Source organism: Hydra viridissima, unplaced genomic scaffold, assembly GCF_058129835.1.
Source record: "Hydra viridissima isolate aposymbiotic clone 2 unplaced genomic scaffold, HvirCarnegie_v1 scaffold_10, whole genome shotgun sequence".
NCBI lineage: Eukaryota > Metazoa > Cnidaria > Hydrozoa > Anthoathecata > Hydridae > Hydra > Hydra viridissima.
Genome location: NW_028324309.1, coordinates 7260052 through 7284894, shown reverse-complemented (window position 1 = coordinate 7284894; position 24843 = coordinate 7260052). Strand labels below are relative to the sequence as shown.

General features: G+C 26.8%; 1 protein-coding gene across 3 annotated transcripts in view; it reads left to right on the top strand.

Moving 5' to 3' along the window:
* Nucleotides 1–24843, top strand: part of LOC149882930 (nucleoprotein TPR-like) — a 77088-nt gene that overhangs the window by 27809 nt on the left and 24436 nt on the right. For 2 of the 3 annotated variants that reach the window (XM_090100064.1, XM_090100065.1), the window contains 16 exons: nt 3644–3728; nt 8548–8613; nt 12344–12556; nt 14116–14259; nt 17115–17288; nt 17411–17551; nt 18664–18774; nt 18862–18940; nt 19209–19301; nt 19417–19511; nt 19722–20009; nt 21742–21816; nt 21988–22176; nt 22278–22378; nt 22577–22862; nt 23366–23470. In XM_090100064.1, coding sequence (XP_089956190.1) covers nt 3644–3728; nt 8548–8613; nt 12344–12556; nt 14116–14259; nt 17115–17288; nt 17411–17551; nt 18664–18774; nt 18862–18940; nt 19209–19301; nt 19417–19511; nt 19722–20009; nt 21742–21816; nt 21988–22176; nt 22278–22378; nt 22577–22862; nt 23366–23470 — 2245 coding nt within the window. Of the gene's footprint in view, nt 1–3643; nt 3729–8547; nt 8657–12343; nt 12557–14115; nt 14260–17114; nt 17289–17410; nt 17552–18663; nt 18775–18861; nt 18941–19208; nt 19302–19416; nt 19512–19721; nt 20010–21741; nt 21817–21987; nt 22177–22277; nt 22379–22576; nt 22863–23365; nt 23471–24843 lie in introns of all 3 variants that reach the window. The other variant, XM_090100066.1, reaches the window with a different exon arrangement.

Here is a 24843-nt window from a genome sequence, read left to right as displayed (position 1 = left end):
ATGTAAGGATAAAATCTGTTTTTAGGGTGTACGGAAGGGTGTTCCAAGAAAGGATACACTGTATGTACTGGAATTTATTCCATATTTAGTTGTCTGTTTCTGTGGGATGGTCAAGTTGTTAAAAGTGACTGATCTTAGGTTATGCCCTTATGTTGTCCTACTGTTAAAGTAATTACGAAATATGGAAGGAAGGAGGCCGTGTTGTTGATCCCAGAAAAATGAACATTTTAAAAACTGAATTAAATCATATAAACAAAGAACTTTGGATGTAAGATACAGGATGTCAGTAGGGAAGTCTCTTGGGCAGAAATTAATTATTATAATTGCTCTATTTTGAAGCGTAATGATTTTAGAAAGATGGGTGGTTTCAGATTGTCTCCAAACTTGGCATGCATATTGTAAATGTGAACCAAAACTTGCATGATATTGATAGTAATGTTTCAAAATTAACATAGTGTCAATTTTTTGATAACATGCCATTGGAATGGTTTAATTTGAGAACAAGGTTATTTATATGTGTTTTAAATGAAAGTTTCTTATCTATCACAACACCAAGATAAGTTATGTTACTAGATAAAAGCAGCTTTTGGCCACTTAAGTTCAAGTATTTTGGAAAATTCTTGTTAGTTTTTTTAAAAAAGTTAATATACTGCGTCTTAAACATTACTATTTCTGTTTTTTTTAGTATTCAATGAGATTTCATTTGCTGAGAGCCATTGAACAAGACTGGTCATATCCTCATTAATATATTTATTTAGTTTTTTGAGGGAGTCTTCATTACAAGCTTTTTTTTTTTTCATTTTTAATTATTCCTAAATAAATTATTTTTTAATAATACATTTAAAGAATTAAATTAATTAGTGACAGTGACAGGAAAAACTTTGCCGAAAATTAGATTTAAAATATCTAAACAACAAGAAATACATAGTTAAAGAAAGTAAAGTTTAGTTATTGTAGTAGATAAAGAAGGGTGTAGTAGATAAATGAGTTGGTGAGTGATATACAATTTAATAGAAGTGATTGTAATTTCATGAAATTTTTCCTTTGTATTTTTATATTTACACAAACTTTGTCCAGATTTTTAGTTATCACATGTTAATTTAAGTTTCCAACATCTTAAAACTTAAGAAAAAGTATAAATTACTAAATATGAAATAGAAACATCAAAAATGAGTTTGCTTCAATAATAATTGAAAAATCATCATACGATAAAGAAGTTAGGAAACATCAAGATAAAAAGTAAAGAAAAGTAAAAAAATATTTTGATGAGAAACATTACAAAAAGAAACTGGATGTTAAAGCAGGAGACCAGGTTCTCATAAAATTTGGGGAAAAAAGCGTGGAGGAAAATTAGATTCAAAATATCTAAACAACAAGAAATACATAGTTAAAGAAAGAAAGAGAAGTTTAGTTATTGCAGTAGATAAAGAAAGAAATGAGTTGGTGAGTGATATACAATTTATAAAAAGCTTTTAAAACCTGACAAATTTATACAATGTGAAACATAAATTAATGCTAACGAAAGAACAAAAGCTGATAGAAAATCATATTCCCAAATAGAGAAACTGTTGAAAGTGATGCCAAGTGTTACATTTCCAAAATATAATTATTTATACATTTTATTATGTAAATTTAATTTAAGATTAGTCAACAAAACTCATATAACTTCAAAATAAAACTTTAATTCCTCCAATTTTTAACATTTATTTCTTTTGCATTTTTTTAAAATGCATTCCTCATTAATGCATTTACATAATTTGCATTTACATAACTATGTAATTATCACTCTCAGATAATTCTAATTATCAGATGAATAAATCTTGATATCTAGTAATAAAGTTTCACTGGTCTATGATTTTGCTTGGGACACAATATTCTATCAGCTTTCTTTCTTTTTTTTTTTTTTTTTTATTTATCTATAAAATTTAGTTCATAATATTGAAAAAATTATTTCTGTAAAAGGAGTCTTTCATAGAATGGTTCTGTAGAGAAATAGCTTTATCTATTTTAAAGCTGAAAACACATTAAAACATTTTTAACTTCATTATTTTTGTAAACAAAAATATTTGGTTTCTTAATTCTTATATGGTTTTTTTTTTTTTTTTTTTTTTGCTTTCTTATACTTTATATTTCCTAAAAAAACCATGAGATATTCACTTGTAAAACTTAAAGGAATTCTCCGAAAATAATCTTTGTCATCAACATTTACCTTGTTAAAACTTTATCAAGAACCTTTTTAACCTTACTAAGAAACTTTTTTTTTTTTTTCTTTTTTTTTACCTTGTTAAGAACCTCGTTATTTTAAATCTGTTAGGTAAAGAATATACTAGTGAAAAGCTAAAACTATGGAATACGTAATCTAAAGGATCAAAATAACTTATTTGATTTAAAGAGTTTTTCAGCCTCCTAAAAAGCTATTTTAACTAAGCTATTTTAGGTGATTTTTGAAATAAAGTTTTCAGCTGTAAAGGTCTACGCAATATCAAGCTGCTGAAAGCTCTCTCATCTCTTTGTATTTTAATGAAAAGTCACCCTTTTTCTGTAAAAAATGTTTACCAAAAAAGTTGAATATCATATAGTTTTGTGCAGCAAATTCAAAGCAGTATATATTTATTGATTATTAATTAAGAAGTTACTGCATTTATTTTAGTTCCTTAAACAGCATATAGCCGTTGTATTTGGTTGTAATGATAATGGAAATGATTTCCATTTTTATGACCATAATTTTAAAAAGAAAATGAATCTAAAAATAAGTAAATCTATTTGGAATCCCTGGAATCAATGATGTATAAGCTTATTTTGATTGCATAATTTTTCTTATCCTTGTTAATAATGTTAATTTTTTTGTAAAACACTAAACATTCTGAAATAAATCTTCATAAATTAGTTTCTAAAAAACTTTTCTAAAATGTTCATGGCAAGGTTACAATTCATTATATAACCAAAAGCATATTGGAACCTTGTTTTTAAAATATGCATTCAAGCCACTAGTTGTAACAGAGTTTTTGCTTGTAATGTCTGAATATGCATAGTATTAGAAAGCTGATCTACATATTCTCCTTCAAAGTTAATAAATAGTGGCTTTCCAGATCCTGCCACAAAGAATATATTTTCCAAAACTATTTTTTTATTTTAAATTATATTAAAAAAAAAAAAAAAATTCAGGAAAAGTTAGGGAAAGTTTTATCTAAACTCATCTAAAAGCTTACTCTGTTAAACTGTCACAAGGTGTGAACGACAACCCTGATGAAGAAAACCCTGAAATAGAAAAAGTGCTTTATCAGAGTTGTCAAAAAATGATTTATTAAACTTGTTCATGTTAAATTAAACAAATTAAAGTCAAGCTAATCAAACTGAAAAAAAGCTGCAACAAAATCAAACATTTTTGTTAAATCTGTAAAATAAATCATTGTAATTTGCAACTGGCAAATTTACACAAATAGTAATAATGTGAAGGTTATGAAATTTTATATCCAAGTTTTAGTGTTTAAACTTTTTTCCTAGTTAACAAGCTTCATAAAACATTAACATATTACAAACAATAATTTAAGTATCATTAAGGTTGGCAATGCTGTACTGTATTGCAAGGGCTATGCTAATGTTATAAAATTATTTATAAATTACAAAATTATGTCGCTTATAGAATTCAAGAACTAAAAAAAAAATTTGCAAATGCAAGGGATGACCTTAATGCTTTGAAAGAAAATGAGAAAACACAACAAGAAATGGTATGTAAAGTTTTATCAATTTAAAAGAAAATGTGCAATAAAAATATTTCTGTTTTAATGATTGGTTAATCAAATTAATTTAGCATACTGTTATAATTTAAAATTCCACATATTGTGCCCTCAGACAATTTGAAACCACTTAAAAAGATCAGCTTTTTTGTTTAAATTTGTATATTTTATGATAACAGGTCAATTTATGTCATGAAATGTTATGAATAATACAAACAAAAAACATTTTCAAAAACATAATTTGGATAATTGCATCATTTAAATGCTATTAAAAAGTAGGGATATTTTATTATAAATTCAGATAATTCCGTATATGCTTTTTTGTTCATAAGATTTTCTTTCAAGGATTTTGGTAAAAACTTGTTCCTTAATATCTTTAGACGATTCAAAAAGTCAATTGAGAATTGATTTCAAGATAATAACGGTAAAGTTTGCATACTTATCATATTGTTGCAAAATATAAAAGATAAAACAATTTTTTACTTTTTCCATCGCAGTAATTACTTAAATGGCAAAAAAAAAAATAAAGTAATAAATAAATAATTATTTGAAAAAAAGACTTTAAATAGTTTTTTGGTGTAATGTTGAGAAATGCATGAAATTGCACAAGTTGTAGTCATTTCAAAAACAGAGGTTGCTACAACTCTTAAAAAAAACTGAAACTCAGTACAATAGTTTTTTAAATTTATTTTTTCACAACCACTGAACAATACAAAATTGTTCAGTGGTTGTGAAACAATAAATAAAAAAAACAGACGACTATTGAAGTCCTCTCATGACTTTGATTAAACCAATTTTAACAATCACAGTGTAAAACTGGCTAGCAATACAGTTATTTTAGACCAATTCACTTTAAGGAAAATATTTCTAAGCAGCCAAGCAAAGTTGTTTTCAATTTGCAAATTATCACAAGGAACAGTCATTCAATTGGAAAGTCAGAAAAATGTTTGAAATGCATTAGAGAAACTTAGTGATAGTTCAATCATGAACTACCATAGAAATGGATACACAGGTAAGATTAAAGTGCAAAGTATATGTGCGAATCTCTCAAGTACACAAAATGTTGATGATAAAGGAACTATAAAAACTTATTGAAAGATTACTTAAAGAATTTATGTAAAGCAATAATCAAATAGCAAGATGGATTTATTAGCAAATAAACTGACATTTTGGCAACCAAAATAATGTTATAACATAAGTTATAACATAAGTTATGGTTGTATAAGTTGACCTGCTATTATAAAAAATACTGATTTTGAATTAAAAAAATTTTAAAAGCTGATTATTATGAAGAGTAATCTCATACTTTCCTACATCAGTAATAGTACATCAGTCAGGTACAGAAATTCAAAAGCAACATAAGATTATTTAATGTTTTGCTTATTGCTACTTTTTTAATAAACTGAAAACACTCATCAGCTATGAAAAAAAGTTTTTTTAAAAAATATTGGTTGTAGATTGTTCAGAACAGTGGCTAGAAGAACCTCTAGGGTTGTGTTTTAGTATTGGATTGATATCTATTTTTTTTGGTTTATATTTTCAAAAATAAAATTGAGGATTTTGAAAATCAAAAAATCTCGATGGCAACCACATACACAAACATTTATTTATTTGATTCATCCTCCCTTTTTTTCATCCACCAAAATACACACTTATAACTTTTATTTTCATTAAAATACTTATAACTTTTATTTTCATTAAAATCAATTAGAGGTCTAAATAATATACTCTTAAACCAATATTAGTTTTTTTTGATATCTAAAAACTATATTTGTTTACAAAATAAATTCTAAGTTGTATACATTATAACAATTTATATTTAAAAATGATTAATACAGATTTGGTAATTTTGAAGTAAATGGAAAATTATTTTTAGGTTCATAAATTTTTTGGAAAAAGTTTTAAACCTCGATTTTTACTCCTGTTTAAAACTTTGTTTTAATTTAAAAAATTTTAAAAATTAAAATTTCTTTTTGAAACAACGGAATTAATAAAGTTTATTATTAATAAAGATTATATTTATAATGAATTAATAATAAAAGATATATAATAAGTAATAAAGATTATATTATAAAGGAATTAATAAATATAATAAGCTTGAAGATAATTTCAATACTTGTACCTTTATTTAAAGTCAGTTTATTATAAGCATGTGGAAATGTTAGTCTTGCCAGTTACATCAATGACAAACAAGGAGATAAAGTTTAAAATACAGAATATTTAAAGATAATATTTAGTGATCTTGAAGAATTTTTGTACATAAAACCTGGGATCCATTCTATAAATTTTTTTTTCAGTGTAAATTTATGCTCAATGATAAATCAATGATTTTTTACACTTTTTTGTAAATTGAAAAAATGGATCCTATAAAAAAAATTCACTCATTTTTTTTACACAAATATTTTAGGTAAGAGTTTACTTAAATTTGTAAGAGAATGTATAAGGCATTGTGCTTCAAAATAACTCTCTCTAGTTGTTTGTGATCTGTTTCAGGAATATTTTTGGTGCCAAGAACTATTCTTGATCAGTTGGAAGATTCTCTTACTGACAAACTGATAAAACTAACCTTAACATTTTTTAAATTTATGGTGATCAGTTATAAATACTGATTATTTTTTATTTATATACATTCAAGTTTATATTTACACTGTAGTTTGACTTGCTGTTTTTTATTTATAAACTTATCTATTTATGCTAAAATGGTAAGACATAAAGATTGTACTAAGATTTCTTGTGGTGATGTGCTTGCTATCATTTAAAAGTTGTTGCTGTAGTGATGTTTGATGTAGAATGTTGGTGTTTTCATGATAGCAAGTAAAAATTGTTGAAATTTCTTTTGATCACTTTGTACAACATTAAACTTTTGAGCTTACCTTAGATATCTTACAAGTATTTCTCTAATCTTCTAAAATGAAAAACTTTTACAATACTATTCTTTTTAAAAAATAGTTACAATACTAGTCTTGTTAAAGAAGTCCTATTTCTTAATTAAGTTTTGGTTTTAAAGTTGGTTTTGATCAATTCAAGACTTTATCAGGCAAGATTAAAAAGGTCGAATGTTACTTAGTATTATCTTTTTTTGCTAAAAAAATGCTATGACCTGAAGGTGTTGCAGCATTGATTTCTGAATGAAAGATTTTGTGCCATATTAGTTATGACCCTTAGTCACAAATATAACACAAAAAGTTTCATTCAGAAATCTATGCTGCAACACCTCAGTTCACAGAGGTCTAAGATATATATATTTTTTAAATCTATATTTATAGAGATTATAGTTGGTTTAACTAGAATCTCTATGCATTTACCATTTTAAAAAATGTTAACAGAAACACATTTTGAAAAGTAGCATAGTTACATTTGCTACTCCAAAGTTCTAAAATTTTATGGGATAAACCCCTGGATTAAATTGTTCTGAGGCATCTATAAAACTAGACAATAGCATTACACAACTTAAATGCTACCAAGATAGCACATGAAAATAAAAAGTGATTCCAAAATAAAATGGCTATAAATATCATTCAGGGAGGAGAAAAATGGTGAGGCTAGGGTTAGGTGAACTTAAAGTGCTTAGCTCCTGATGCTTTTGATGAACAACAAAATGTTAGATTTGTTCTCAAAATATTTTTAAAAACCCAAAACACTACACTCTTTTTTTTTTTTTTTGTAAATTTAATTACTACTTCAGGATGAAATAGATAAATGTCTCATTTAGGATGAGCATCAACCAATAATAAAAGCAAACTCAATGTTCATACCAATCATAGATATTTTTTAACTCTATCTAAACCTCTATTGAAACCTCTAGCATTGTAATTATATTATTCTCATCTAGCCCTAAAGTTCTAAAAATATTAAAAATTCTTTAATATCATTTAAAATTAATGTAAAAATATGGTAATTTTTTAGAAAGAAAATTAGTTTACCTAAGTTTAATAGTTTTAATTTTAAATTCTTTATTCACCTAATTTTTGTTTATGATATTTGTAAGTTTATCAAAAAAGTTCACAGTTAATTCACAGTTAATTCACAGTTAAAACTACAGCCAAAGAAGAAATTAAATCTTTGATATTTTGGAAACAATTGGATATGGAGAATGGAAGCATGGATTTGTCTTTCTTGCCTGGTATTTAGTTTCTCTAAGATGGAATGTGTTCCACATACATATCATTTCATCTTAGGAAGCTATGACAAGAGAGAGATGACAAACTTACCTTCTGTTTATCTCTTAATCAAATACTTTACACTGGCAAAATAAAAAATTAAACTTTTGTTGTTTGAAAGTATTGCCAAGTGACATGCTTATAATATTTGTAGATTTTAACATGCTTATAAATATTTTATTATTTTCATGCGAGTATTAAAATAAAAATATAACATCAAAAAGGTATCTTTGATAAGTAATTTCCTCAAGTAAATTAAACAAAACAAAAGTTAATTTAAATTAAAAGCATAAGATGCCATATTTAAAAATGCCTTGTGTAATTGTCCCCTAGCTATACATATTTGTGGTTGCCAAAAGATTTGTGATTTTTAATCCTTACTTTTATGTTCTTAAATAAAAGGTGTTAATAAAAAAACTGATAAAAATTTATCAAATAAAAATTCTGATAGCTTTTCTAGTTTCACATTTTGTTTCTCTGAAAAGTTCTTTTTAATCCAAATCAGTTATCATTTTAAAAAGGATTTGTTAAGAAGGATCTTAGTTGCTTATATTGTTGTAAATAAGTTCAATATTTAAAACTTCTGAAATGATTAAAATAGTTTTACCAAAAAATGCATCAGTTTAACTTATAGTTTAATTTTCCTATAGATGCAGCAGATAATGCGTCAAAGAGATATGTATAAGCTTCTCTGTCAAGCTGGAAATACTATGGTGGTGTGTAAAAAAAAGTTGTTTTATTTTCTCAGATTTCCTCTCAGTGAGCTTTTATGCTATCTTCTGTAATTAACATTTTCTTTATATCAGTAACTAATTTAAGTAACAGTCAAATGTATTAATTTGAATTTGAATAACAGAAGCAAACATTTTTTTAAACTAAAAAAAATTTTTTTTTTTTAGATTTACCAATTTAAAGTTATTTAAAATTTTTAGTTTGATTGTTTTATTTGTCTATTTCAAGAATATACAATATTTGTGTCTTTTTAGTGTCTAAATATTGCATATTCTTGAGTATATACACTATTGTGCATAGTATTTTAAATAACTTAAAAAATATATAAGATTTTGTTTTCTTAAAGTTTGAATAAAGAAAGATATTGCAACTATTACAACTCGTTGTAACATCATAACTTTAAGGATTCAAAGTCAGGATAATATTAAAATAGAAAGAATTATAGTGATCTTTTCTTTTTAAACGCAAATTAATTTATGAAGACCAGAAAATTTTTGTAACTAGTAAGATGTGTTTAACAAATATTGTAAGTAGTACATGAGAAGATCCTTTTTCTAGAAAATTACAATACCAATAACTTCAAAACGGCAGTTTCGAAGTTATTGGTATAGTTATTTTCTTTTTGAATTTATTTAACACTTAACAGAGTCAATAAATTATTGCTTGGGTTAAAATTGACATTATCCAATTGTGACCTGAAGTGAAAAATAATTCATCATCAACAATCAATTCAAAGTCCTGGAAATTTTGGTAAAGTCTACTGCAACATGTTCAAAATCTTTGCATCATTTGATCATATCGCTTTAGAATTTTTTGTTTTTTTTAGCATTTGATAGCAGACTTATTTTTAATAAATTTATTCACATATGATTGCGTAAAACCGAATTTACAAGCTACTTGCCTTTGAGAACTACCATCTTAATGATCAAAAATGGTTTTTAGCTTGGTAAACTTGCTTTTTGGTTTTTTTTTTGGCTGACCACTTCCAGCCTTTTTCTCATCTACAAATTTGTTTTCAGCATGTATTTTTAACTTAGAAATGCTTTACTATGTATGTTTTTCAAAATTCTTATTTTCCAAATAAAACTCATACACACTTTTTGTTCACCTTCAATTTTAAATATTTAATATAAATTCTTTTTGTGCTGAAAACTCGGAGCTTTTTATATATATATTAGGGTAGGTCGATTTTACTATTTTTTTCGAAGATCAAATTTAGTAAGTTGCAGTTACTGTAACTAGGGTATAACAACAACTCTGCCAAATTTCAGGAATACTGTATTAAAAATTGCTTGCGGATTTGTATTTAAGGTTTTCAATTATACCCTAAATTTGTAAGTTTCTAAAATATTCGGAATTTCAATCTTTGAAATTTAAATTCCAAACAAGTATCTCGTTTCAAAATATCTTGTTTTGAATATATAATGCAACCAATAAAAGTGTTTGTTAAGTTACAGCAGCCAATCAAATTTATCGCATCTGGCGATTATTAAATGAATAAACAGATAAATATAAAGTAGTAAACAAAAACTTCAACAAGAATTACAAATATTATCAAAAATAAAAAATGCCAAAAATTATAGTTACACCTATAACACGAAAAACAAGCAGAAAGAAGTATGGTGGTGGTCCATGTGGATTACTAATGATGGAGTCAAGTACTTACAGACAGGTTATTCAATACTACTACTACCTTATTCATGTAAAGCCAACTGCAGATATCATAGAAGTTACTGAGCAAATTAAAAATGATTTAAAATCAATTTGGGCTGTAGTGAATCCTAATCTACCTCTAATAACTGACAAATCAATTGCTAGGAAGGTAAAGGATCTTCTCATTCTTGTGAAAAACATTGATCTCAAGCATGGTAGAGCAAATACCAAAAGAAATCTTGATGCAAATTTGGATAAGCTTTTTGATATTTCTGCTTGTTGTTGCTCATTGGATATGCTACCTTGCAGTGATAGAAAAGGATCATGCAATAAAGCAAATTGCTCAGAAGAACATATATGTATTTACCCTCAAAACGTGAAAGTACTTCTTGAAGATAGAGTTTATCTTCGAGATCAGAGGCAGAATACTGGTCCAAAAGGAGCTTATCAACATTTTTCAGTTGATAAAGTAGCTTTCAAAAGAAACAAGAGGATTGATAATGAGCGACAACAGCTATCTCAAAGGGTAGTTGATAAAGCAGAATCTCTCATACAACAAACAATGTCATCTGAAGAAGCTAGCTGTTCAACTGAAACTAAGGTAAACTTTTTGTAACTTGCTTGATATATTTAAAGTACACGCAAATTTTGTATGCTGCAATTTCTTTCAGGAAGAAGCTGAATGGCAACCAATAAAGAAATTTCCTGGAGACTACAACTTAATTAAACTTCCCAGGTTTTCTATGGAATTAGTCAGAAATGAATGTTCATCAAACTTAGGTGCAGCTCTTGCAAATGCTTTACTACATGACATTAAACATATTTTGAGAAAAGATGGTGGTATCAATCACATCTTTTTATATTTACAGAATGAACTTGACGATTTTTCAAAATGAATTGAAAAAATTCCTGTAATAAATTTTAATGCCAATTACTGGTATGAGTTGATAGACCTCACTGCTCCAGACGTTACGGAACCTCCAACTACGCAACATTTTACAATTCAAGAAATCAAATACTTGATAGACAGTTCTGTTAAGCTAGATATTTCGGACTTCCCATCTCACTCCCTGAATGTAGAGGGAACTGTTAACTTAAGTATCAGAAGCATCCCATTACGTTTATGGGCTTGAAAATCGACACTGCTGCATCTTGACAAAATTGCTTAGCAGAAAGATGTGTCAAGTATATATGTCAAAAGGATATTATTCCCATTCATATGATGATATTTTTGAATAAATTCAAAAAGTTACTAAATTAGATAAACAACTTTTTATAAAATCAGAATCATAAATTATAAAAAAGGTGTTTAGAAAACTTTTTAACATATTCTCACAATTGAAAATTTTAATTTCCGCTTATCGCACTTTTTATAACGTTTTTCGTACAATTGCAATAATCTTTAAAATTAAATCTGCAAACCTTTTTTCATCAAATATCGCTGAAATTTTTTGAGGTATCTCATTTCAACTACCTCCAACTACTGCAACATTACTCAATGGGCCGGGGTAAAATCAACCTACCCTAATATATATATATATAAAATGTTTCATATAGTCATTTTGAAATAAGGGAAAATTAATTAAAATTTGTGTAGATACTTTGTGATCGCCTGTTAGTTTAAATGGTCTATTGATTACTTTTCATTTTGGTAAAAGTTTAACAATTTTACCAAATGGTTTTACTCTTTTAATACTCTACTGTCCCTTAAAAAGTAATGGTATTATTTGCTTTCATTTTAACCTAAGAAAATATGTTGGCAATTTCTTGTTTTAAAAGTGTGAAAAAGTGTTAGGAAAGTATTGTCTGGTACTGTTTTTAAAATATAGTCTAGGGTAAACAAGATTAATATCGTCTTGTATCAGAATAGCAAAATTACAAGATTTAGATGCTTATTTTGTAGTAATAAGGTATTAATTAATGTGTTTAATAGGTAAAAGCAGTTTTTTCTGTTACAAAAGACTGATTTTATAAAATTAGTTATTGCTTTGTTTATAACTTTAAATGCTATTCTAAATAAACTTTGTGAAGGCATGCAAATTATATTATTTAAATCATTAGGGTGAGGTTTCGTCTACATCGTCTTCACTAGCTGCTATTGATGTTGAAACTGAACTGAATAAAACTAGGGCGGAGTTAGATTGCTGCGTAAATGAGCATCAAAAATTTAAAGAGGAAGCATCCATTAAGGAAATGTCTTTAAAGTCAACTATAGAAAAGCATTTAGAAGAACTTTCAGTGCTGCGGATGGAACATGAGCGAATTAAAAATCAGGTGCATTTATTAAATGTGTTAAGTGGAAGTTTTAAATGGTGTATATTATCTTGTTTAGATTAAAATCCATCTATAAATCTACTTTGCATGAGGGAAAAACCTCTGTTTATGTTCAAGAATAAAATTAAAACGAATTAATTAGATGACAAAAAGAAAAACCAAAAAATAAAGATAAACTGTTGTACCAAAATATCAAAGTAATAAATAGCTTAATCATTATCTTTATTTTGTTAACCACACTTTATTTAAGATTAGTACATATTTCAATTAAATATAACAAAAGACCAAAAATATAAAAGAAGTAAGAAATATTTTTACTTTCTTGATACTACTAATTTTTTTATACATTAAGTTGTGATTGTTATTTAACAATTTTAATTTTTATATTCTATTTTATTTATATAATGTATGAAAGCATGCACAACTTGTTTCTGTAATGTATGCAAGTAAGTACCAAGCTTCATACAGAATCTAAAACTTTTTATGTTTGCATAACATATAAGCAACACAATACAGCATGAGAAAAATGAATATCAGACTTTCAGATAAATTTTTCTAGACACCTACAATGTAGTCTCCCTCTTCCATGAAAAAAAAAAAAAAAAATAGTTGGATTTTTTCTTTTAGTTCATCATAAATCCCATAAAATTACTTATTAGATATTGGGGGCCCTAAGGTCAGAACTTAAGAAAATCTGTTCTACACTCCCTGGTTTGACCCTGGTTATCTAAAAGTTGTCATTAAAACTTGGAGAGGGTATATTGACAAATTTCACTTTCAGGTTAAGTCATGAATTGGCTCTAAGGTTATATAACTAATATTTCATTTATCTTGAACTTGAGAGCACCTCTGTAAAACCAAGTAAGTTTTATAAATATTGTAATCATGAAAATAAGAAAAAGTTCTTAACCAATTTTTGTGTTCTAAGAGTTATCTGTGAAGTTTTAAATTTTGCCTTATTGTTGAAGTTACTTTTCGAATGAATTAAGTAAATTGGTTTAAAATTTTGGTAAAGAAGATTGAGGTATTGAAAAAGATGATAATTTGATAATATTCTAAAGGGATCACTTGTAATGTTTTACTCTTGTTTTCTTTTTTTAAAAATAAAACTCTTTTTAATAACATATCTTATTTAAATAAATTTAATTACTAATTTACAATCTATATATAATCTGGATAGTTTTGTTTTCTTTAATGACATTGAAAGTGCTAATATTTACTAACCATAATTTTTAGTCTCCATAGTTACAAAACATATCTAAGATAAATTTGAATTGATTACCTAATTACTGCTATAATTTATAACAAGACGGTTGTTTCCTTTCTTTCTACTCCTGGCATTCCTTCAAATCTGTTTTAAAAACTAGCCTCAAAAAAATGTTTACTTATGTAAACTTATTTTTGAGGCTAGTTTTTAAAATAGATTTGAAAAGAAGGTAAAGTATAAAGTATATTTATTCTTTTCTATTTCTAGATTTATAACCTCAAGTTTTTGCCTTTTGAGTTTTATATGCAATAATGTTTTTTTGTTAATTCAAAATTAAAGTATTTTATTTTAGCTGGACTTCTCAAATGAAAAATACTCTATCTTGATGACCACTGCAGATGGCTACAAAAAAGAAATCAAAGCTTTAGAAGAAAAATGTCAAAGCATTACAAATAGTCTTAACAAGTATCGTATTGAAACTGAATCTTCAAAACAAGTATCAGATTTGTTTTTAATTTTATTACAATTATAAACTGACAATACCAGTGACTTAGGCTCAAAAGTTACACATTGTAAATTGCAAAGTTAAAACATTTTGGTTTTTCACATAAAATGTGAAGTCGTTTCTTTAGTAATTATTTTTATTAAACTTTAAGGGCTGTTTGTAAAGTTCTTCCCAATGTGTGAGGATTTTGAAGAAACTTTTTAAAATAAATTCAAATTGAAGAAATTTTATTTGTGATTCAATTTGTTTTTGAAATTGAAATGATTGTTACATTTTACATGAAAATAATTTTTTTTCATTTTGTTTTATTTTGATGATTTTAATTCATAGTTTATAATTTAACAATTAATTGATAGCATTTCAATTTTGGGTAAAAAAAATTAACTTTCATAAAAAGTAGTTTCAAGTTTTATCTAGGTAATACCATGCTAATTTCAGGCAATTTAACAATTACGAAAAAAAAAAAAAAAAAACCCTTTGGTGGGAGCAATTTTGACACTTTCCTGATCTCAAAACTATAAAAACTGAAATCATATATCACCGTCCGCAGAAGAAAAGTGCACTTAAAATTTTGCTTATTCTTAAAAAATTGAAAATGACAGCATTCAATATTTTTTGGCTTTTTTACAGTATTATAAATATTCTTTATTTTAGATTGGCATAAAAAATAGATTGATGGTAGGGGGTAACCACCACCTGCATGAGACAGTCTGATTTTCCCATGTGGAGAGGATTCTTTAGCTGCAACAATAGTGGATGAAATTTGCTCAGAGACTTTAGAATCTGTGATGGCTAGTTGTCTCATTTTCTCAAAATGTGAATGTGTTACAGTTGTGTGAGATGCCTCTTCCAATAATGGAGAGGCAGTCTGAGCATCTTCTTTGAGTTTGGCCTGTTTCCAATTTTTCTTGATCTTCAAGTGGGTGCTTTTCAAAAACTTTCAATCAACCAATCTGGCAGATTAGGCAGTCACAGTTGTCTCTTGTTGAAGGTCAAACTTTGACAGGTGTGAAATCAAAAAGAGGTGGTAAATTGACTTCTGCTGAAAAAGATGTGGTAAATTGAATTCTTCTTCTTTCCTATGGTGATTCGGCAAGTATCACATATTCCAAGAGGCACTCTGTTGTCAGCAAAATCAAGACTTGATGAAAGTATGCTCAACACATCATCCATCATAGATTTTGTGAGAACTCTGAAATCATTACATAAAGCTCATCAGATAATGTATATCAAAAGAATTTTATGTTAAATATTCAAATATTTTTATAAATAAATCAAAGTATTAAAGAAAAAGGAAAAAATAACACAATACCTTGAGCTCTTTCTCATGCAGAGAAAACAGACAGTTTTTCTGCAGTCATCATGTGATTTGGCTTGATTTGGCTTTTTCTTCAATTTAGGTTTAGAAACTAAAAAAATTATTATTTTTTCTATAACAATACTGAAATTTGAGTAACAGCATAAATTTAAAAATGGTAATTGCTGTTTCCTTGATTTGGTAAAAGTTATAGTTTCAAAATTAAAAATTATTTTTTAATTTTGGTTAGTTTACAGCATGGAAGTTACAAACAATATTTAATTAATGATTGCAAAATTTTATATTGAATATCTATATCTATAATATAATAACGTAACAAAAGAGCAATTTAATCATTAACAGTTGCTCATTCTCAGATTTAGTAAAAATGAAATTATTCACAGTTTTAGATTCTAATTAGTTTCTCTAACCAGATTATATGTTTTTAGTTGTTTACAATATGAAAATTTAAGGTTACTGCTGCTGTAAAAATGCCAAAAACTTTTAATGCTGTCATTTGCTGTTTTTTATAAAGCAAAAATTTAAAAATGAAATTTCCTCCACGGACATTGATGGATGATTTCAGTTTTTATATTTTTGAGATGAGGAAAGTGTCAAAATTGCTCCCACCAAAGGGTTTTTCTGGAGCTTGCCAGAGTAATTTTTTCTTTCGCCAATGGGTGTGAATACTCACTGTATTAAAATTGAAACTTAACTATTAAATAAGCTCTAGGATGTGGATTTAGTCTTTTTAGGTCTATAACAAGTTTTTTTGTTACAGATTAAAATGAAATAGTTCTTTTAACTTCTACATTTGATATAAGTTAAAAGAACTAATTATATACAATTACATGGTTTTTATTTTGGTGGAAAACAATTTCATTGCTGAAAAACTCTTTATGACTTCACTGATGTTGGCTTGATTGCTAGTAAAGCAGTTTTTTCTGAAAGAAACTTTTTTTTTCCATTTTCATAGATTGGTCTGTTGCAAGTGCAACTTTGATTTCCTACTCCACTGACAACTATTCACCTTTTGTAGTCAGCCTTCACAAACACGAACATGCCAAAGATATGATTTTAGGCCTTCTTTTTTTATGTCCTATTGTTTATTAACGAATTTGGGAGGTTTCAGATAATTCACTAAGTGCACAAGATTGGGATTTTGTTGTACTTGAACTCAGGTTTCAAATTTTTAAGAGAACTATCTAAGTACTCCTAAATTGGTTAAAACCTAGGCCATAGGGTTCTGTGTCTTTCTTTAAAGTGACATTTGAATTTTGAGCCTTTGTTCTTGGTTAATTTGCTACTGGCTGGTGTTTTTCTTTTGGAAAAAGTTCACTTAAATTTTGTGTTTTACTTGAAGGAAGTTGATAAAGTTTTTTGTTTCAAATTGCTTTAAAACTGATCAACAACTTTTGCGCTTAGTAGTAAAGTTACTTTGGTTAAAGACATATATATCTAAACTTTTTGAAATAAATGTACAAGGACTCTATCCTAAAGTGTTGCAATAGTATGTATATAGTTCTACAATGCAATTTAAAAACTTTAGAGTTACAATGAAATGCGAGAGAAGCTTATTACTGCAGAAGTGTCATTAAAATCACTTTCTACTGAAAAATATCTTATACAAGAAGCTGAGAAAAGATTGATGCAAGAAAACCAATCATTACTTGATCAACAGCGAAGCCAGAATGTTCTGCTTGCAAATTTACAAACCATTCAGGTCAGTTTTTTAATTTTTTTGTCTAAATCTCTTATTATTATCTCTTATATTAGTTATAACAATAGCTGAAAATTTAATAGGAATGTCTAAACCTGTGATTAATATGTAAGTTTTTATTACAGAATAATCTTGAAAAACAAGAGTTTGATACTCGAACTAGTTTGGGTAAACAGTGTGAAGCATTACAACGAGAAATGAAAGTTATCAGGCGCAACTTTGATAATGAAGGCCATCAGTTGAAATCAACTGTTTTGTTATTAGAGGTAAAGTTTTATATATTTTTTTAAAATACCTTTGATAAACAATTTTTTTTTCATATTAGTTCTTGTAAGCAAGTATCACAGGCCTGGAAATAATTGTTTTGAACAACAATACATCTTTCTTTTTTCTAATATGTATGTATGTATGTATGTATGTATTGTATGTATGTATGTATGTATTGTATGTATGTATGTATGTATGTATGTATGTATGTATGTATGTATGTATGTATGTATGTATGTATGTATGTATGTATGTATGTATGTATGTATATCATGAATTCCATCATGACGGAATCACCGATTTGAGCTTATTTTCCACATTTATGTTATAAAAATAAAAAAACTGTAATGTGCATATTGTTATTCTATATTCATATATAGTTCTACAATGCAATTTAAAAACTTTAGAGTTACAATGAAATGCGAGAGAAGCTTATTACTGCAGAAGTGTCATTATATTCTATATTCATATAGAATAACAATATGCACATTACAGTTTTTTTATTTTTATAACATAAATGTGCAAAATAAGCTCAAATCGGTGATTCCGTCACAATGGAATTCATGATATACACAATTTTTTTACCTGGGACTTTGACATATTAGATTCACTGAATCTTGGAATCAATTCATAGTTTCCAAAAATAACTCTTATGCTGAATATTTAAAAATCTATGATCAGTTTTAATGGAAAAAACTTGAAATGTGGAAAAAATGTTTTACAATTTATTCACTATTTAACTATTGCAGTTAGTTTCATGTAATAGTTAATAAAATATTTAATAAAGTATTCAATTAATAATAATAGTATAATAAAAATAGTTCATTAATAACTTATGTTATGCTTTCTTTATTGTAAGTAAAAAGGAAAAAGAAAAGAAAAATACAATTGATAAATATACAGCAAACCCTGACCCAATCATCCTATGAATAAATAAGGATATTAGTAACATCTGTGGCATCACAAATTTAAAACTGTAACTATATTTTTGTTCTCTTTTAGGTTTCCTTGAGGATTTAATCTTAACTTTTCAGCAGATGTTAGTTATGTTTAGATTCAACAAGTTTGTGCTTTTAGTTTAAACTGCTATTTTAATTTATTTTATTTTAAGAATGAGGTTAAAGATTTAAAAGTAAAGCTTGGCGTTGAGATAGAAATCCAGAATAAGACTCTAAAAGAATTAGAAATTACTAAGCAACAGCTCAACCAATCTGAAGCAAAAGTAAGATTGGTTATTTATTTACTGTCAGTGAACATTTTGTTCAGAATTATCATTAAGCTTCTTAATCTTGTTTTGTCTTTCATATAGTGCAAAGAATTAGAATCACTTACAAAAGCATCAGATAATCGACTTGCAGTTGTTTTACAAAAGGAAAGCACTGGGAGAGGTTTTTTTAGTTTTCTAATTAGATTTCATTAAAAAAAGCCTTGCATGAAAAATATTTTCTTGCATTTTTGAGCTAAAATTATCATGAAACAAATTTAGTGGCAAATATTCAAGCAAAGCTTTATCAAGCAACTGTTTTTGTAGTTTTGTTTCATAATATAGTTATACTACTGAAAGTATTCAACACATGATGTAAATAAAAAGCTTTGAAACTCAATTTAACTTTAGTATTGCCTTAAAAATTACACTTATATTTATAAAATTTTCAGAAAATGATGAGAGTCATCGTGAAATAGAGCTTCTAAAAATGAAATTGAAAGAGTTAGAACTTACTTTATCAAATACTGTTACAGAGAAAAAAAGTAAATTGTTTATACACTTTGTTTTTCAAATAATATGGATTTTTATATATTGAGTTTTTTTATTTTTAATGATTACAGTATTTTGAATGATTGCGATATTTGAGTTTTTCCATAGCATTGGAAGAACAGCTAATAACATCAAAGAAGCATTTGGAACAATACAAAGAGATTGCAGATTCAAATGAGCATGCAATTACAACCCTTACTCAAGTACATTGTTTTTTTAAGTTCACTTGAATATCTAAATTGAATTATTAGAAGTTTGTTTTAAGTACAATACTAAATGATTTACTTTTTTGGAATTAGTTGTTTTTATTTAGGTATTATATAACTTTAATATTTAAAAAGTATTTGGTTTTTAAAAATCTCATTGATTTATGACTATTATTTTTCTAACTGAAGATTTTTTTTTACTTACAGTTAAAAGATTCAATTGAAGCAGATCTTCAAATGAAAATAAAAGTTGCTAATGATACTATTGAAAATTCCAAAAAACAAGCTGAAGTTCTTATTGCAGAAAAAATGCAGTTGAAAAAAAGCCTTTCAGAAGCAGATAAAACTCATCAAAATCAACTATCAGAGCTTCGTAATCAAATGGCTCCTCTGGAAAGACGTTTCCAAGAAGTAACTCGTGCACTTGTTAATGCAAAAGAACTTGAAGAATCTGCTGTAAAAGAAGCTCAAGCTCAAGCAAGTATAGCCAAAGAGGTTTGTGTTTTATATTCAAACTAGTGTAGCCAAGGAGGTTTGTGTTTTATATTCAAACTAGTGTAGCCAAGGAAGTTTGTGTTTTATATTCAATTCATGTATTTAGTTCATAACTTTTGATTTAGTTTTTAACATACCATAATGTAGTTTATAAGCAATCAATTTTTGAATGAGATAAAAATTGCTTTTACAATAACAAAAGATATTTAAGCAACTGTCTATTCAATCCTTTTATAAAAATAACAAAAAATTATTATATCTTATAATTATTAATTTATCATATACCATTTAAGAAATTACTGAGATCATAAAACTTAAAGTTGCAGGTGAGAGTTCACTCACTTAGAAAAAATCTTATAAATGCCATTTTTAGGATATTCAAATTTTTCTAAAATTTTTATCAAAAGCAACATATTTCTAATATAAGAGATGATCATATACAATTCTTTCAAAAGATATAGGTGCCTTAAGATTTTTTGCTTCAAATTGCCATTACTGTTTAAAACACCATAAAGTAAAAACCATTTAAGATATTGAACATTTTTTAAAAATAAGTTGTTATTAGATAAACCAAAAAAGGTCCCACTTCTTTGCTAGTGATGCATCTTTTCTTTGCTAGCGATGTATCTCTTCTGCATTGATTTTATTGGATTGTAAGTTTCCATTAGAAATATTTCCAAATTGCTTCTATTTCTTGTTTAAGTCTATGCATCATTTTTATGTTGAGTGTGATCTCTTCTGCAGTGTGTTCATTCTGAACAAAAAAAAAAAGTGCACCAAACTTTTTTTAGTAGATTTATTTTTAAATAAGTTAAAATCAATTACTTTTTTTTGTTTTGGGGAAGAAAAATGAATCACTTTTTAATACAAACTTTTTATATTTAGTATGACATGATTTATGGTTATCGATTATAATGAACATATAAGGTTTTTTTTATAATATAACAGAAAAAATATTTACCTAATATTTTGTTGCTGTTAATTAGTTTTTAATGTAATTGATTTAGAAAATGACTTTGCTTCTCCTAAGCTGATTTTATCTTAAACTTTTTTATAAAGTGCTCTTTTCACCTCTTTCTTTTGAAATACCAATCTCCTATTTTTCTATTCAAAATTGACCAAACGTACTCTTTCAGTTGAGTACGTTTAAAGTATAAAAAGTATAAAAGTAAATTAGATTGAGCTCCAGATTATAAAATCTTAATGTTCTTCTCATGTTAGTCAATTTATATGCTTTTCCAGATTTCCACCAAACTTGTGACATTCTATCCGAAGAATCCAAGTAAACTTTACAGTCATCACTCCATAACAGTTATTTCTAGTTCTTGAAGGGCAGAAATACTTTTTGGCAAAGTTCAACTGCCTTTTTTTATGTCTTTTGATCAAGTATTGCTTTTTACCAGCAACTCTTTTAATAAAGCCTTGTCCTCTGATTCTGCTTTTGACTGTCTGAGAATTGTTTTCTTTGAATTTTTTAGTTGGTTTAAATCAGTTTCTGTTTATCTGAACAATAATTTGTGTGTGTGTGTGTCTGTGTGTCTGTGTGTGTTTCTATGGTTATGTTTCTTCATGTTTCCAGAAGTTTTAAGGATTTACTTGCAATCTCTAAATAAGTCTTTCCACTGTTAATAAATCTACTACTAAAATTCATAGGTTTGGTGGTTGTTGTTTTCATAAATTTAAAAGTTTAATGAAATTTTTTTTTGTGCTTACTCTTGATTGTTTTATTTAGGCTCAAGATAAGTATGAGAGAGAATTGATTTTGCATGCAAAGGATGTTGAGCAATTCACTCTTTTGAAAGAGGAGGTATTATTTTATGTGAAGGTCTTCTAAGAACTGCTGATTAGGATATGTGCTATTTTTTAAAAATTGCATTTGATTTTTTAAAATTAGCTGATAATTATGTCTTAATTTATTATACTTTATGCTGTTGTTTCAATCAGTTAAATTTTTATTGTACTTATTCATTTCTTTTAGGTACAGTTTCATAAAAATCACCATGATGATTTGAAAGTAAAAATTTCTGAAGTAAATAGGACTCTTGATAATAACAATAAACTCATGGATCAGATGAAGCATCATCACCAATTAGAGTTAAGGAAAGGCGAGACTGCTAGAAAAGATCTCATCGATGAAAATGCTATTCTTCATTCGCAAGTTGAAAAGGTTTCATAGTGTTCCATTGTTTTTTCTTTTTGAAAAGTTTGCTCAATTTAATATCATGCTGTATTATGTTTTTTAAATCAATTTTTTTTCTTAACCTGTAGCTCAGTGCTCAATTGGCAATTGCTAAATCTCAGAATATAGCACATCAAGAGCCATTCACATCATCAGACAAATCTATAGAAGAAGTTTATGAGTTACTTAGGTAAAATAAGATTTCCAATTTTTTCTTACCACATAAACTTAGAGTCCCTTTTTTGTCCTGCATTAAAAGAAAAATTAATTGGAATTGCTTATAATAGGAAAGAAATTATTTTAATAAACAAAAAATATTCAAATTAATTTACTGTTAGCACTTCTTTAATTTATGTAAAATATTAAAAATTATGTGATGAAATTTTAGGTTTGTTAGACGTGAAAAAGAGATTGCTGAAACAAAAGCAGAAGCTTGTAAAACAGAAAGTATGCGGTTTCGTCAACGAGCAGAACACTTGCAAAGAGAAATAGATGAGACAAAAGCTGCTTTAGAGCTTGAAATGAAGCGAACTCAGGGTCGTATGTTGAGTGAAGAAGAATACAAAGGATTCATGGAAAAGGTTAATAAGATTGTAGAATTTGAAGTTCTAAATCAGGAGCTTGAAAGAAACAAGCTAGCCTTGATGACAAAGAATGAACAACTGCAAGAGCAGGTATCTATTGACTTTTGTTTTAAAGTAAAGGAGATGAATGTGATTGATATAGTCTGATGCTCTTTTTTCAAAAAAAAATTTTTTTTTTAAATTTCTCATTTTTTGTTGATTTCCTTACTACATGTATATTAAAAAAAATTAGGAATGAAATTTTTTTTAATCAATGTTTTTTTTTCAGTCTTCAAACTATAATAGATTTCTTTTAGTACTGTTAAAAAAAATGTATTATTTGAACTATATACATCATTTTTGGCTGAAATTGCTCTCTTTGTAGATAGCTGTTTGTTAAAAATTTTGTTTAAGATAAGTTTTAACTTTTCTAATTGAATTTTTACAAACTTAACTTTTTTCTGGATTTAATTAGGAGCTTTAAAATCTCAAATCATTTTTTTTTTTTTTTTTTTTTTTTGAAAGGGAAGCATTTTATTTTCAATTTTTTATTTAAAAAAAGTTTTATGAAAATGAAGCTTTTTTAGTTTTTTTTTACTGTTATTTTTTTTCAGATTAGAAAACTTGAAGCTGAAGTGAAACCAATTGCAGAAGGTAAAAAAATACTTGAAGGAGAGAAAAGTTTATGGCTTGCAGAAAAAACTGCTTTAAAATCAGAGGTATTTATGTTTTTTAATGTACATATTATTTTGTATTACAGCACTATGTACTGTCATGTCTGTTTTTTTTTTTTACTTTTTAAAAAAATAGATACAGAAAAGTTTAAGGATTGAAAAAATGTATAAAGTATTAATAATCATAAAAAATTAGTTAAGTTATTACTATTAAATTATTTTAACATAATCCCCATCAACATTACTTCAGATGTTTACTACTTGGGATTTAAATTAGATTACATCTTTAAATGTTACATTTTAAATTTCTTGAATTATTTCTCTTCCCTTATAAATAATCTAAAATAGCTTGTTATGAGTTAAGGCTCAGGATGAAAAAACGTTATAGTCTGGGAAAATTTTTTATTTTTAGCATTTTTACTGGTCAAATTAATAAATATGCATTTGTCCAATAAATTTGTTTGGAATACTATTCCAACTAATACAAAATCACTGGAAAGCTATTTAAAATGTGGAAACGTTAAAATTACACTTTGATTATAAAGAAAAAAAAAAAATTTGAAAAAGGTGAATCCAGTTTTGATTTTAAATTCAGTGCTGCTAGGATCAGCTTGAATATTGTCATGAATATTAGTTTTTGTCTTTTTTCACTAAGACAGATGTCAGTAGAATTGAAATCCATGGGTTTCTTTTCTCAAAAATATGGGAATAGACTTGATTTCCCATGAGACTAAAGTTTTTATGCTGATCATTTTTTAGGGCTTTTTGCATTTACTTAGCTTAATCTCAGCCATTATTCAATCTAAAATTTGAGTCATAGCTGAGATTCTGATTATGGTGATTCAAAAGTGTCCTACTTTGTTACCATTATCTTTTCTGCCTACAACCTGTACCGCTAAATTCTACCTGATTCCAAAGTGTTAGGATTTGTGAATTGTTGTTATTTTGATTGTAATCCCGAAGTGCTTGTGAGAGTTTCTCTCAACAGCTTTGTTGTTACTCTTTAACAATCTTCTGGATGATTTGTTGTTTTTATTAGTACCCCTTGATTAATGGGTGTAGTAGATAGTTGATACTATATGTAGGTATCAATTTTCCATATCTCTGAAAGGTTTTTTCAACTCAACAAGGAACTTCTTTAGGAACTTTTAATTTGTTCATAGCTTCTTTCATCTCTGTTTGTTATCATTTGCTATTTGTTCTAGCTGTTGTGATTGAAGGATTCATTTTAAGAAGTATTTCTTTCAGTCACAACAGTTCCCTCAACATGTTCCAACTTTCATTTGGTAACACTGATACTGGAAAAAACATGTAGGTCCATATTTTTTACTAAGTATATTTTAGCATTACAGAGAAGGCCTAAAGTTTAATTGCCTCATTAAATTGTTGGCTGTGATTTTATTTTGGTCGATGTGCAA